The 16,153-nt window shown below is 38.1% G+C and overlaps 1 protein-coding gene across 5 annotated transcripts in view; it reads left to right on the top strand.

Annotated features, from left to right (window-relative positions):
* Positions 1–16,153, top strand: part of LOC127064439 (uncharacterized) — a 45,102-nt gene that overhangs the window by 8,694 nt on the left and 20,255 nt on the right. For all 5 annotated transcript variants that reach the window (XM_050995486.1, XM_050995485.1, XM_050995483.1 and 2 more), the window contains one exon: positions 4,450–4,562. In XM_050995486.1, the coding sequence (XP_050851443.1) occupies positions 4,451–4,562 (112 nt within the window). In that variant the 5' untranslated portion in view covers position 4,450. The remainder of the gene's footprint in view (positions 1–4,449; positions 4,563–16,153) is intronic.

Raw genomic sequence — 16,153 nt, 5'->3', positions numbered from 1 at the left:
TTTGTCACCGAATAAAAAAAACAAGACAATTTTTCACATCCCTTTTTCTCTCGAAACGTCAATGTCATTTCATGTTTTATTCGTCGGATCTTCGACGTTGATGAGAAAAGGAGGAGGAATTTTTCTTTCTCTCCTATTTAATACTCTTTGTCAATCGTTTTTTCCTTTTCTTTTTTTTTTGGCTTTCTCGTACAGTGCCAAAAAATTTCTCCCTTTGGCACTAGAGTGATTTCGTTAATCGATTTCGAAGAAGAGTAGGAGGAACGATTCGTGTCATTGATTTAGTTCAACTACGTCTACGACATTTTTATTTTTATCATGGACTTTTATCGAGCGATAAGGAATAAAAAAGAAAATGAAAGCAAAAATAAACAAGTCGTCACGGGATTGAACGTGTGTGTATAGACGCGTTGTATACATAATTACGATACATCAACATTATTGGTCAGGCGACGATGATAAAGTCGGCCGTTTAAATTCTTGGCAATAAGTCTAATGGAAACGTCAAAGATTATTTCATTCGAACAACTCAGCAATTTGTTGACGGTCATCTCCGTGTTACACCCCGCGAAAGTTAGAGGTTGGTATTGATTCGCGCGGTACAGAAGCCGTCAACAAAGATACTCTCTCTCTCTCTCTTTTTCTCTCTTTTTTTCATTCTACAGTCGTCTGGAACACAATGGAAATCCTACGAGTTATTTTCGCTTACTAATCAACGCTTCCTTATATACGAAGTGCTTCCACATTTCGAGTTAGTCGTTTAATCATCATTATAATTTAACGATCATTTTAATCGTAATTACGAACGACTAATAACTCTTGGAATATCTTCAACGTTCATCTAAATATTTTCCTTTGAATCTACGATTAATAATCGATTATTGATTGATAGATCAATATATTTCTTTTTTATTTCATGCGAGATATAACAACAACTTCTTGTTATATCTTTTATTGAAATAAAGTTAAAAATTATTAATTGTACCTATCCAATCTTTTTTTTTCATTTTCAATTTACATCAATTAAGTGTTACTAGTACTATTTTATCTAGTACATATCACTCAAAAGATATCGATACCACTAACGAATCTCGATATTCCCGTAGAAGAGTTATAGAGGAAGACTTTGTATATACATCGAGTGCACACGTATATCTATACCTATATCGTCATATACGTTATGTTTCTATTTGGTTTCGATGAATTTTAACGACAAAAAAGGGAGCGAACGGTAGAAAAAGAGAAAGAGAGAGAGAGAGAGAGCGAGAGAGAGAGAGAACAAATAAAATGGTAGATGCAACCAATGCGTACGGGGTTTCGACCCTTTTCGAATCGCTCGCCAAAATGCTCTACAAAATATCGGATACATCTGTTATAGGAAATATTTGTTCTCTCCGACGTTTCATCGTTTATTTTTTCGCGAATTTATATATCGGCGCTTGGGTTACGTTTTGCTTGTCAAATGAATGCACGTTCGTGTGGTCGTCTTTTTTTCTCTTTTTTTTTTCTCGTTTTTTTCCTCTTTTTCTCTCTCGCACGGACAATTTCATACTTATTTTTTTTTGTTTTGTTTTCTTTTATTTAAGTTACAGTTCGCACATAGATTCTACGTACACATAGATATGTGGATATAGATCCATACTTATGCTTAAGTTTATTTTATGAATTTTTAAATTCTTACGTGTAGATTTTACATACACATAGATATGTATATATAAGATTCATACTTACACGTATACTTATGTGTATATAAGATTCACACTTAAGTTTATGAATAGTTAAGTTCTCGGACAATTAGAAACAAGAGTGAAATCGTTTCTGAAAGGATATCCTTGTCTTATATTCTTCTTCTTTATCACCATCCAATATTTTTCTATGTTAGAAACGTATAAATCTATATAGAGGCACATCATACTAACATACTTATACATTACATATCCGTGTGTGCAACGTGTCGCATGTCAGCGAACTAGCCATTCAGGTATTACCGGGCATACGTGGTCCGTCCCACTTATGAACTGAACTCTCTTTTTATCGCTATGTAGCGTGACTCACGGCTATCGACGTCGGATACGATCGCCGTTTGTAATTCTGTAAGAACACGAAATTACTCGATCGTCGTCGGCGCACTTATTTGTTTCTAAACATGTCGAAAGGGCCAATTTACATTTTTAATATCTACGATGCTACGTCAATAATGTCGTCGTAGTAGTTGTCGTTTTAACGACTTCGATAGCTAAACGTTGTGAAAATTGAAGAAGAGAAAAAAATATAAGTAAATAAAGTAAAAGAATGTAGGATGATACGGATGTATAGGCGTGAAAGAAGATTGTAATAGTGGATGAGTAAACGTCTAATGGCAGTGGATTAATATTAAAAGCGAATGTACGACGAGACAGGTTTTCCCTTTTGCTCGGAGATAAAAGACATCCCATGGAGTTTTTAATTAATACTTATGATTCGGGATCTAAAAGAAAGTTAATGTTTGAATATCTCCCATGAATCTAAAAACGAATTGCTCTTGACGATTTTATTCATTCTCACTAATTTCATTAACCTTTGTTTTTTTCTCCTTTATTTTTTTAATTTCTTTTTTTTTTTTTTTTACTTTTAAACGTCAAATTTACTTTCGTTCTGTTTTTGACCCGACCGAACGATCGATCGAAACGATCGAGATGATCGTTATATAATCGATTAAAGCATTCTTTGTATCCTACATATATATGAATATGTGTTGTGTGTACACAACGCGCCTGCGCGCGCGTACGAGGGTGGGAGAAAGAGAGATAGAGGAAAAAAAAGTATTCGCTTCGTATTTGTCCCCATGCGTATTATCCATAATGGGTAACACAACTTTTTACTCGAGCTACTGCGGATAGAAAGGCGGGTAATTTGCGGTCAACGTACGACAAATATTGAAACTACACGCAGAGAGTGAGAAAGAGAGTGAAAGAGAGAGAGAGAGAGAGAGAGAGAGAGAGAGAGAGAGAGAGAGAGAAATAACGTTTATTGTACTAGAACAAACTCCGTATAAGTATAAAGGGGAACAGTATGAAAGGAAACAATATCTATTTAACAATATGAAGTATAAATCTAAAGGAAAGACAATATACAAAATACATAATTCATTAATAAATTCTAAATTAAAATTATTATTGTTAAATATCGACTAAGCGAATAAATTTGTTTCAAGAAAGTACATAAAATTGTGAATATTATTATATATATGTGAAGAAAAAATTCTCAGTTTACTCAGTTTATTGTAACTAATTCAAGATGAGCATGGTAACGCTTCTGGCACTTTTCGTATGTACATGAAGAAGTACGATGGCGCATTTCAGCACTCAAAGGCACTTAATGCTCGAAAGACTAAGGTTCCAAGAAAATAAAACTACTTGAACGGAGAGGCAGAGAAAAAGAGAGAGAGGATGTATGGACAGCGAAAACTTTGCTTTCTTCCCATAGGTTTACGATTACACGTAAGAGTTTGAAAAAAGTTTATGAAAATGTCTTTCCTATGTAATATTTTCTTTTGTCGAACGAAGAAGAAATCGTATATTGGATTTCCATTTGCCTTTCGTTCGAGAGTATACGTCCAGACATTTTTTATTTCTTCACCCCATGCCCAAGCCCACCCCACTATTCTGTCATTCTCATTTTATTGGTAATAACGTGGTTTTCGAAAGAACAGCAGGAAGACGGAGAATGTTCTCCGAGTCTGACCAAACAATTTTGATGATAGCAACTAGACGATTTCCTTTCCACCCCCATCAAAAAAAGGAGAGAGAGAGAGAGAGAGAGAGAGAGAAAGGGAGGAAAAGAGATAGAAGATGGTCTCATCGTGGCCGTTGTTGTTGTTGTCACGGACATCGAAATGATCGTATCGCATGTACCGTGGTCGACGATCTTTCTGGGCTACTAATCGAAAGTACAAAGGCCTTAATTCACGGTCAATCGTTGGCGGGGCTCAAGAAGGGAGCGATTTTTCATTACAGACGATGGATCCGGTCGTACATTTTCTCTCTCTCTGTCTCTTTCCTCCTCATCCCCTTTCACTAAACCCTCTCTCTCTCTCTCCCTCCCTCCCTCTCTCTCTCTCTCTCTCTCTCTCTCTCTCTTTCTCTTTCTCTTTTACAACGTACACGTGCACCGAAATATTTTCGATTCTTCGTTATACCCTCTCGGACATCGTTCGCAGTCGAATACCTATGTCTGTGTGTATGTATATATACGAATATACACATATATGTATAATAGATCATGCTCGCGGCAAAAGCATGCTGAAAGGAACGTCGAGACCTTCTACCGCGCCCACTACGCGAATATATACGACCACTCCGATGAATATGTCTGTAATATGTGTATATATATATAGATTATACACATAAGAGTGCATGTATGTATACATATACATATATGTATATAGATTTGTATGTTTGTCTGTTTCAGGATGCAGGGACTGACGTTCCCGCGTCGGAAAGGGAGATTCACCCCGTCGTCGTCCTCCTCGTCGTTGCTAGTACTATTGCTACTGCCACTGGCCGAGCTACCCCTCGCGAACGGTGAGTCACTTTCGTTTCTTCTGTCTACAATCTACATCGCTGTCGATAATACATACACACAGTAGATAAAAGTGAAACGAAGACGCCCTATAGAAAAATAATCCGTTCCTATATATATATATATATATATATATATATATATATATATATATATATATGTATTTATATAGTCTCGAGTTTTGTGTAACACATACACGCACAGGCTGCAACTATCTTTTTCTATTTCTCGGGCGTGGTACATATGCAGAAGGAAACGAAATTTTCAAAACGAAACGTATGCAAATACGTGCATGATTCGATTATCCGTGCAAGAATCTCGGTTTGATTGGTTCGAGTGGGTGGCAATAAATTTTGGAACGTTGCTTCACTCGAGCATGCGCTCTCCAGAGCTTCTTTTCATCCATCTTTCTTTCTCTCTCTCTCTCTCTCTCTCGCTCTCGTTTTCGCTGTCGCTCTCTTTCTCTTCCTTTCTCCTTCTCTCAGCTAAGAGAATTGTTTTCGGCGAATTCGTTCGCTCGGAAATTTCGTTCGATGCACCACCCTATTGGTGTATGCGGGTTTGTCGAGTTTTCCCCTCGATCACCAAGGAAAACGGAAGGTCGATGGGTGTTATCCAGCTTCGAGCTCACTGATCTCAATGCGATTTCTTGTAGAAAAATGTGTGCATTAAGTTGATCTATTAAACTACTATTGCTTTTCAAAATTTCGTGAATAGGAATAATAATTGACTTGCTTGTTCGTATTATTATTTGAATGTACGAACCTATCTATCCGTAGCCAATTTTATTAGCTTACGTGCTTTCTCATTTTCTCGTATTTTTCTATGTATTTTTGAAAAAGCGGAACGAAATAGGGCAAGATTTGCCTTTCCTTTATTTTTAGCGGATCTATTTAACAAGAAAAAAATTTTGTCGATGTAAAAATGTTCGTCGAAATTCGAGGAAAATCACGAGGAATCGTGATCCGATCGTTGGAGGGACGAGAGAGCCATTTATATCGTTCGAATTTTACGCGAATAAATCAAGAGAGAGAGAGAGAAAGGAGACAAAATGGTCCAGATTAATTTTCAGCACCGTCCGTAAATGTCTGAGCAGACTCGTTCATATTTAATAAAGCGTCTATCTCCAACGAACTGTAGTGTACATTAAAATCGTCATATTTGCTGCAAAAGCTAAACGGAGTATTGTCGATGGTTCGAAACATACTTTCTATATATGTATACTCTTTCTCTCTCTCTCTCTCTCTCTTTCTCTCAGTCTGCGAGAAAGAAAGGAGGAAGAGAGATAGACAAAAAAAAAACCGTATACATACAGTATACGTGTTATACGGGTTCGAGTTCTCGACGGCAATGGCAATACTTCGCATCCATTTCTCCTGTATATGTGTTTGCCGACGTGTACAGGATATTGCTGACATTAGTGATTCTAGAAGCGTGCTGAGAGGCCAGCATCCCTCGTTCTATTGGTTCGGATGTCCTTTGGTCCTCTTTCTCCCTCTGGTCCCTTGGCAATACGCGGCCAGCACTTCCAGGGTCAGCCGCGTTTCTTTTCTTCATTTCTCTTCGTGCCTAAAGTATTTTCGCGAGGAATCGGTATAGGAAGAAGAGAAATAGGAAAGAGGGTGGATGGTTTGGAAGTGGAGAAGGAGGAAGAAGAGCGGAGGAACGAATAAGGAAGGTTTCGCAACCCTCGATTCCTTCAGGCAAACATTTCTTTGCGCGTAAAAATATTTCGTTTACGCGAGCCATACCGAACTGTCGTCGTAGTAGCCTCGAGGATAGAAACGAAAGATCCTCCACCGCATAGAATAAAATTTTCATTCCGTTAGACCTCCCCATTTACACCAACGATGAGAGCAACCAACTACTCGCGTTTTCTTCGATGAAGAGTCATAGAATTCGTATCGAGCTTCTGGAAATTCTTGAATAAACTTATAGAGAGAAGTATCAAGTATCTGTTGGCTATGTCTGTTTGTTCATAGGAAACCATTTCGAGGATAGTGTTGGCGTCATCAGACCTAGTTATTTTCTCACATCACTTATTATTAGAGAGATAAACAGACACGGAGAGATCGTACGTTCGAAATATAGCCTGGCATATGTTACTTAGCACGTTCTTCCGTGCACGTTACGTACGTATGTACCTATGTACATAGAGATAGAAAAAGAGAGAAAGAGAGAGAGAAAAAAAGAATCTCGTACTCGGTAGCAGCAAAGCAACAAGTCTCGCTCGTTACTCGTGGTCGGTGGTCGACGTGTCATCATTTCGTTAGACGAAATATGCCATAAATTCTACGCAACGATCCGTCCGGTTCTATTGATCGTAGTAACGAGTCGACGAGTTCAATCACAGCCACTAGTAAGTACCATGGCTAACACTAACAGTAGTTATTCCTTTTCGTTTTTTCTTTCTACAATACCTCTTCTCCCTTTGAAAGAGTTCTCACAATGCCTGTCCGCAGTCTTCGCGACCGAAAGCTCTCCGGCGATCATAAAGAAACGAGCCGGACGATCCTGTCGAGCTTTCTTTTTTACACGGACATCTACCTATTTATATATATATATATACACACACTAATACACGATCGTCTTGCTCGTGCGAACCGAGCGTTACACACGCGCATACCATCCAACGGAATTCTATACCGAGATCAAAATTTCTAGACGGCTCGGTAGACGAAAGGATTCTCACGCGATTCACCTCCTTCCACAGGATTCCTCATATCAACGAGCTGCTGGGATTTCTTCGAGTATTTTTTTTTATTCTTTTACCTTTTCTTTCTTTTTCTTTTTTTTATGCAATAGGTATACATACATATACGTGTACGTACTTACGTATGTATCTATCATGTGTAGATATGGTGCTATTCGAGTGTTCCACCTTCGATCATGATTTAACGATCGCGTGACGAAAATCCTCTGAAAGCGTTTGCTACTCGTTGAATGTTTCTCGATATCTTGTCTTACGATCGCTTGTGCATCAATAGCGATAACATAGTTCTGCTTTAAAGAAAATTACTGTTCCTAAGGAAATGTACGTATACTTTTATTTAATATTCATCATTTGATGTTGCAGAACGAACGAATTATTCTATCTCTTTGTTCTTAGAAAACTAGATCGGACAAAGACGGTGATATCGATTTGTACGTAATTATAATAATTACAACTCAAATTTAATGGATTTCTTTTTAATATAAAGAATTCATCGACGTTAGGATCTTCATTAATCTATTCGTTTATATTGCTCGTTTGTCTTCGTATCGTTTTGCGACGTTACGATGCAACTCGAGCTTGTATCAACGAGCTTGCATTCTGCTCGAGAAAATGCATCTTCGCGAAAACGACTCGCCATCTGGACGGCGTACGTCGCACTTCTCTCTCTCTCTCTCTCTCTCTCTCTCTCTCTCTCTCTCTTTTAGCCCATTAACGCATTCCTGCCACCAGTCAGTACTCCTCTTTCTCTCTCTTCACCCTGTTGTCTCATCCAACTCCTTCTCCTTTTACCGTCCCTCATCCATTCCCGTTTAGTAGTCGATTCCTCTCTCCAGCACGAGACCATTCTATACATCGTCTTCTTTCCACGGCCGTCTTCTCCCGTTCTCTTCCTTCTCTCCTTTTTCTACTTCTTTTTTATTTGCTTCGTTTTTTGTTTCGTTATTTACTTTTCCTTTTTTCTTTCTTTTATTTTATTTCTCTCTTTTTCCTTCGTCTCTCCGCACGTGCGTATCGGTGCACCCACACGAGTATACGTATACTTACACGCATGTATACACAAGCTCGTACAGGGTGAACCGTATAATTTAATGGAAAGAAAATTGGTTAGTCAAATATTTCTTTTAGTTGTAAATTTTGTTGTCTTCTCTCCGTCATTTGCAGAACAATGAATCGATCCCAATATATATATATATTTTCTTAATTTAAAAATATAATTGAACGATACGGATCGTTATGTTACATGTTAAAATTGAATTATATATTGAATCATACATTGTATCTATTGAATTGAATTACTTAATGAAAAAGTGCTGGTGAGGAAACGAGAAAACAATTTTTAATGAAAATATTTACATAGCATACGTGGATAGCTAAAGATATGTTCCTTTTCCTGCCGTCTATTGATCAGTTAAAATATCGTACTGTCGGGTTACTTCAGGACACCATTTATATGCTTGCATCTCGTCGTCAAGAATTATTTCCAGCCGCAGCGGTAACACACAAATCCCTGACATTTTTTCCTTCGTTTTCTTATCCCGTACGCGTCTACGATAGGGTGGAACGATCCGGGAGGACTTATTTTTTTTCTACTCGTCGCTGAAATCCCTTCGATCGGGACAAGGGATTTAAAGAAAAGAGAGATAGCGAGATCACAGACGGTTCACTGAGTGAATGAGTAAGAGAAAGAAAGAAAGAGCGAGAGAGAAAGAGAGAGAAGGAAAAGCTCGTTTCACGGATTTTGGTCGGAACTCATCCTTCGTCGAGGCGTAAAGAGAGCGGTAAATAGGGCTAGTATACGCTTTAATTGCGTATGAAACGAATCTATCCGTGTATTTGTGTATGCGTGTACATGTGCCTAGTTAGGGGTCGGAACAGAGTGCGACGAATCGAGGGTCAATAACGTACCATCCACGCACACGCTATTGATAGCTCGATCACGTTCTCTCATTGTAATCGTTTTTAGTTGACCGCGGGGCTTCGTGTCCACTGAAATACTAGTTGCTATCCTCCTCTATGTATTTACTCACTCGACGGTGAAAAATATTGCCGTTTTGATCGACGTAAATATATTATTATATTCTCGGGCATGGATATTCGTCGAATATGAATATTCAGAACGATGTATGTGCACGAAAAGTAATTATTAGTATCGGCTTGTGAGGTGAAAGAGACGGACAGATAGATAGAGAGAGACAGAGGGGAGAGAGAGGGAGAGAGAGAGAGAGAGAGAGAGAGACGATGGAAACATTTTCAGACCGATGAAACGTTGCGTTACATATATTTTCGCGTTTATTGATGTTCAAAAATTTTATCAATGTACATTCGTATAAAATGGTAATCGCGGATATGATTGGAAGCAAAAAAGTAAAGTAGAAAAAGTAATTCCCGTCTAAATTTTGGCGTAGAAACTTGACGTTTCGTACGCTTTACAGTAAACTATTTCGCTCGACGTGACACCGAATTTGGCATCGTGCTTATTTCAGTTACCCGTTCGAGGTAACCTTCTTCTTATCTTTTTCTTTTTTCCTTTTTTTCTCGTTCTTTTTTCTTTTTCTATTAGAGCTCCTTTCCTTCGAGCGAATGAGCGAGAAGACGCTCGTTGCACGCATGGCGCCGGAATACTTTTCGAGCGCGTGCTATTTCGTCTGCCTGCAATCTGTCGTGTCACGCGATCCTGCGAAAAGGATAGAGAAGAAAAAGAAAGAGAGAAAGAGAGAGAGAGAGAGAGAGAGAGAGAGAAGAGACACGAAAAAGAAATTCGAATCGCAAGAGAGAAAGACACTTCTCATTCGTTTTTCGCGCCTTTCGCGAAAAACTAGTTTTCACGATTCCAAATAAGAGAGATAAAGAAAGAGAGAGAGAGAGAGAGAAAGAAGGAGAGAGAACGAATTGCATGTTTTCTCGTTTGAAAACCAACCTGTCCTTCGTTTTCGTTCACGTTCTTTTCGAGTTCTCTCTTATTTTTACGGACATCGTGTATTTTCTTTCCCTTTTCTCTCTGTTACAGTCTCAACCTTCCCTTCTTTCCTTCTTCTCTCTCGCGAATTAAGTCGTTAAAAGAGAAACTTTAGGTCGGTGCCATACGAAGAGAAGAAACCTCACGAACACATAGTAGAGTTTCTATCGAGTTTCGTAAACGTCATCGTTTGTTTTATACTTCTGAATCGTTGTTTTTATACAGAGGCCCTTCTTTGTTTTCTTTAAACGGATAGAGAAATTTAAAAACTCTGCGTTAGTCTTTTCTCGAATTGCGGTACGAGAAGATATCTCTATTCGTTCGTATATCTACTGAAGAAAAGTAAGATGTCAATGTCTTCTCTTTCTCTTTCTCTCTCTTTCTCTTTTTTTTATCTTATTCCTCTCGAAAGAGTAGAGCCGGCCCTCGTAAAGCGCGATTCGGCTAAATATTGCGTAGGCGTTCGCGGCGTAATGGCGTACGGACACCAGAATCTGCCAGAAATAACCAACACGGAGACAAACGGATTACTCCAGGAGGAAATAGAGGGAGTGAGAGGATATTTAAGAAAGACGAGAGAGAAAGAGAAAGAGAAAGAGAGAGAGAGAGGGAGCCTTGTAAAGCTCCACGTGAGTATTCGAACGAAGCTGGTGGTGGCTTGCTTGCTCGCTTGCCTACTTGCTTGCCTTGAGAGTAGGAGGATCCAGAAACAGGGAGAAAGAGAGAGATGGGTATATACGACAAGTACGACACGACTACGATGACTACGACGACTAAGAAGAAGAAGAAGAAGAAGCAGACTAGGAGGAGGACGACGACGACGACGACGACGATTTTAGACATGCAGCTTTCGTCGCAGAAATGTCATTTATCTCGGACTACACCGCTGGCACTCGTACCATCAACCGAGCCTTCCTCGTCCTCCTCCTTCTCCTCCTCCTCCTCCTTCTTCCGACTATACTATTCCCTCCTCGTTTTCTCTAAACGTTAACCGACGTGAAGCTTTCACGCGTCATATGCCGTGTTCGAGGGCTTTTCGAGAGGCGCGCCGTACTCGGCCGCGTGTGAACACGCAGGAAGTAGAAAAACTCGTTAACGCGCTAACGAACGCGTAGATGACTTTGGAAATGATGCTCGGCCCTTGTCAAGGGCCGTCCATTTTCATCGAATCGATTTTTAAATCTATGTCGTACCTATTATTATTACAAACGATTCATTATTTTCGAAGACAACGACCCTATAAGTATATATTTTCATTTATTTATTCAATAGGATATGGATTGGTATTTAAATTTGTTCGAAAAGTATTTTATCCATAACTTTGTATATATATATATATATATATATATATATATATATATATATACAGTTAAACATTAAATTTTATATCGATTGAAAATAGATTCGGATATAAAACAACTAGTTTTACAACGGCTGTAGAATTTGCAGTTTTATTATCCTTTTATCGTAAAATCTCTTTATAGCACACTGCATAACATAGAAAGCGTTCAGAAGAAAAACAAATTTGAATTGCTGATCGATTGTTCTACATAAAGTTGGAATGCAAAGGGGTTTACATTTTTAATTATGAATAATAATGGAACGCTTTCGGTTGATTCACGTTTTCATTCCTTTATTTTAGAAGACATTACGATAACATGGAATGTATAACGAACGTTCCGTTTTCATATCAAATGAGAAGTATGTCACGGGGAAACGTTGTTTGATAAAAATCATGAATTCTGGCCGATCGACGTTCGCTTACGTATACCGTTAAAGGGTAATATGTAGTATCGTTCGTGAAATTCAATAGCGCATCGAGAATTTCCGACCGGCAACCATATCGCGAACCTAGAAATGGCTCCAGTAATTTACGAAGTGCGACGTTAAATGCTGCGCCCGTGTTAATATCATACACCGTCGTCTCCTACATCTGTCACGTGTATTCTTCTCTCCTCTTCACAAATGCCACTACTTGAGCGTGCAAATACGAGAAAGAGAAAGAGAGAGAATGAGGCCGACTTAAATCCCGACCATTCACCTCAATCCTCGCGGACTTGTAAATTAGAGCGGGATTAAAAAAAGAAAAAGAGAAAGAAAAAAAGGAAAAAAAAGGAAACGAAGCCGATTATATTCTTTTTATAAAAAAAGAAGAAGCTACAGATATATATAGATCGATAGATATCTATTGATCCTGAAAACGATGTCCTATAAAGATAGTATAACCTCAACGAAATATAATTAATTTAATAGATCAATTAGGTTTATTATATCCATTCAAGGAGACAAACCGCAATAATATAATAATACATTTAGAAAATGTTAGGAGTGGATTAAAAAATAATAAAAGAAAGAAGAAAAAATAAAGACGGAGATGGAAAGACGCTCTTTTACGTCTGTTACTCTTCTAGATTAAATTTTATTACGAAAATAAGAAGTAAGAATTATTTTTAAGGAAATTAATGCCCCGTATAGATCATCAACGAGAGATCTCTGCGGTCAAATAGAATATGATTACTAGGCGATGCAAGAATAGCGGAAAGCAGTCGTTCGGTATAGAGAAAGAAACAGAAGAAGAGAAAAAGACAGAGAGAGAGAAAGAAAGAGTCAACTTGCCATCACGTTTTTTATGACTCGCTCGGACCTTACTTTTCCAGAGCCGTCGAAAAAAGTAGAAAGAGGGGAACGGTCGCGTAATAATACCGATATTGGATCCAATTGCGAGCTGTCCAGTCTCGCACGCGAGATACTTCCTCTCGGTGCCAAAAATATGACATTAGGGCATTTTATTGACGAAGCTTGACGAGAGAGAAAGAGAAAGAGAGAAAGAGCAGACTGCTTTTCCGCAGGTCGTTATCGCGGATGACGTCGAAACCGTAAATGTTCGGGCTAGCAGACTCGTTAACTGGCATAAATGGAAATATAAAGTTTTCAGCTCGTACTTCAAGCCTTCTCGTAAAATTGTACTAAATATACTTTCCGTTTTTGACCGTTTTAAATATATATATATATATATATATATATATATATATATATATATATATATATATATTAAGATAACCGAACAGAAACCAAAGAGAAGAAATTTTGTTCTTTTTTTTTTTTATTCTTATTTCGATACTTTTTTATAGTCGTTTTTATCTTTCTCTATATTTTCTTTTTCGTTCACTTTTTGCTCTATTTATTTTTTCTCATTTAATGCAACGTGATATATTAAAACGTTTCGATTCGTAATTAACAGGATGAGACAGTAATTTATGAAAAATAAAATAAGAAAAAGTCAGTTTATTTTCGTTGTTTCATTCATGTAAACTATATCGGAGAAATCAATGATCGTGATAGATGAGTAGGACGCGCACGCTCTTTTCTAGTTCTCATTTTAGCACGAAATCTTTCTTGGATTCGGTTAACGTGGCTAGTTTTTTATTAGGAGAACGTGGCCTCTCCTCAGACACGTGCTCTTCGATCGTATTTTAACTCGTCGCACGTCTTCCGTCCCGGAGTGCGACATCTGTTAGAGGCAAAAAGCTTTTCTCGTTGCTTCCGTTTCGGAGTAGAGCTCTCCGCGGACCGTGAAAACTCACCACTTGCCGCTGATTAGGATGATTGATCGTCCAAGATGACGAAAACGTTTGTTCGCACGCCAACGAATCTCTTTTCTCCTTTCTACGACTCTCCTTGCGAGCCTTTTGAAATCATGTAAAACAACATCGACACTCCTTTTTACGTGTAATACGATTAAACTCGAAAAAAATCGAAAGAAACAAGAAAAAAGAGGAAGAAAAAAGAAAAAAGAAAGAAAAACGCAGTCCTCTCTATCGTTTAGAAGTAAAAATTCCAAACAATTCTAATACCATTCGATTCTTATTTGCCAGTCACTTTGCAAGGAGTCTTCCAATCGACTCTCTTTCGGTTTCATTGAGCACCCTTATTTGCACGCTGACTCTTAAAGAGTCTACTCGAGTTCGAGACTCTTCTCGAGGTGACTCATCTCGATCGTTACCTATGACTTCCTTCTCGTTTCTTATCAAGAGAAATACGTGTTCTTTATAGAGATATGTATAGGGTCTACTTTCGTGTTGGAGTGGCCGTATCGCACTTTTGCACGTCCCGTTTTCGCATACGATGTATATGCACACACACACACACATATGTATGTACATAAATTGGATTTGCGATTCATCGAACGAAAATGCTGTTTTTAGGAAGTAAAAACGAGTCGGGGGTGAGCATCGTTTTGCTCCGTAGCCCTTTCCTTGTTTCTACGTAATACGTACCTATTGTATATACATATATGTATACGTATATATGGGGTAAAGGAATGAGAGCTTACGAACATTATTACGAACTCGCCCGTATCACATGGGTAACATTTGTAGTAGGAAAACCATTATAATTTATAGTTCATCCAATCATACGTTTCTCGGAACGAGTGCTCGTCGAGTTTTCTCTCTGTGTTTGCGTGTGAATATGCGCTTAAAACTCGGTCACATATATACAAATATAGACTTATGTGTGTGTGTGTGTGTATGTATTATATACATATGCATATATATAACTGTATAGGTACAGGTCAAAACGGTGGTACAGAGTCTGAGATTTATGTCACGTTATATGAGTCTCTTGGTGTTACTTATTTCGGTACATGCGCGTTACATTAAAATCGCGAAAGGCATGCCCGGTACGTACGTGCTTATGTATATATGTATATGTATATTCACTCATGCACTCGAACTTTCCCCTCTTCGATACGCTTCACTTCGCTTCGCCACACTCCTCCTCTCGTATTTCGCATTTTACTTCGCTCGCAAACGTTAAAATCGCTCACACGGTGCGTGTTTTACACGGCCGTCAAGTGCCCGTTTTCGAGTTCGTCGATCGTGAGAAAGTAGCTTTTCTAAAATCTCGACATCTCGATATATTACAGGTATTCGCTTTTTTTCTTTTCTTTATTTTATAATTCTTCATTTTTCCCCTCATTTTTCTTCCTTCTGATTACGTTCCAAACAAAACTATCGATTAGTTTTGAATTGATACACACGACTATTGGTTTTAATTGTTACGTTTGAAAAATAGCTTCATAAATCATCAAACGAAATTTCATTTTTAATTATATTTCAAATCGTTCTCTCGAGCATCTATCGATCGATCGATCGTTCCTACAATGAAAAGAGCTTGAATTTAACGATTGTCTGAACGGTTATTCAAAGTTTGCTTTCGACGAGAGTTATTAGTTTTTCTAACAAATTCATAAAGCGATGAAAAGAGATTCGTTTAAAGATTATCACAAATAATATTAGAATATAAATGAGAAAAGACAAGTGTCAAAATAAAGATGTCAATTTCGTTATTATTAGAAAAGATGTCATTTCCTTTTTTACTTCTTCCTCTTTTCTTAGAAATTTAATGTATTCGATACTTCGTAGAAAAAATTTAATTTCGTTCGACCGTGATGTGAGTTAAACGTTAAATAAAAAAAACCTTCCTCGACTTCACTCCCTGATATCTTTCTAGCATTTACATATTAGCTTTTAGAATTTTTCTAAGACACAAGACTTCTCACTTATGTTCGGAAAAATATTAAAAGCGTATAAATTATCACCCTTGAAACATCTTCGCATTATATAGTCTTTCTCTTATCTCTCGTGTTTCAAAGTAGATACATCGAAGCAGGTAGAATAATCTCTTGATCGTTTTATTAAAAGACATTTTAATTTATATTACATCGAACAACGTTATCGTCGAACTTTACCTTAAACCTGTTACGATAGCGGCTCGATAAGACGATGTAAGGGCGAACGAGCGAGAGAGCGCGCGCGCGCGTCCTCACGTTTTCATGGGGAGCGGCTACGACCGGATTCCTTCGAACGAGAACCTTCGTTACTTCTGCTGTTTGCTGCTGCTGTTGCTGCTGTTGCAGC

The sequence above is a fragment of the Vespula vulgaris genome, chromosome 6 (assembly GCF_905475345.1).
Source record: "Vespula vulgaris chromosome 6, iyVesVulg1.1, whole genome shotgun sequence".
In the NCBI taxonomy this organism is placed as follows: domain Eukaryota; kingdom Metazoa; phylum Arthropoda; class Insecta; order Hymenoptera; family Vespidae; genus Vespula; species Vespula vulgaris.
This window is presented reverse-complemented; position numbering and strand designations above follow the sequence as displayed.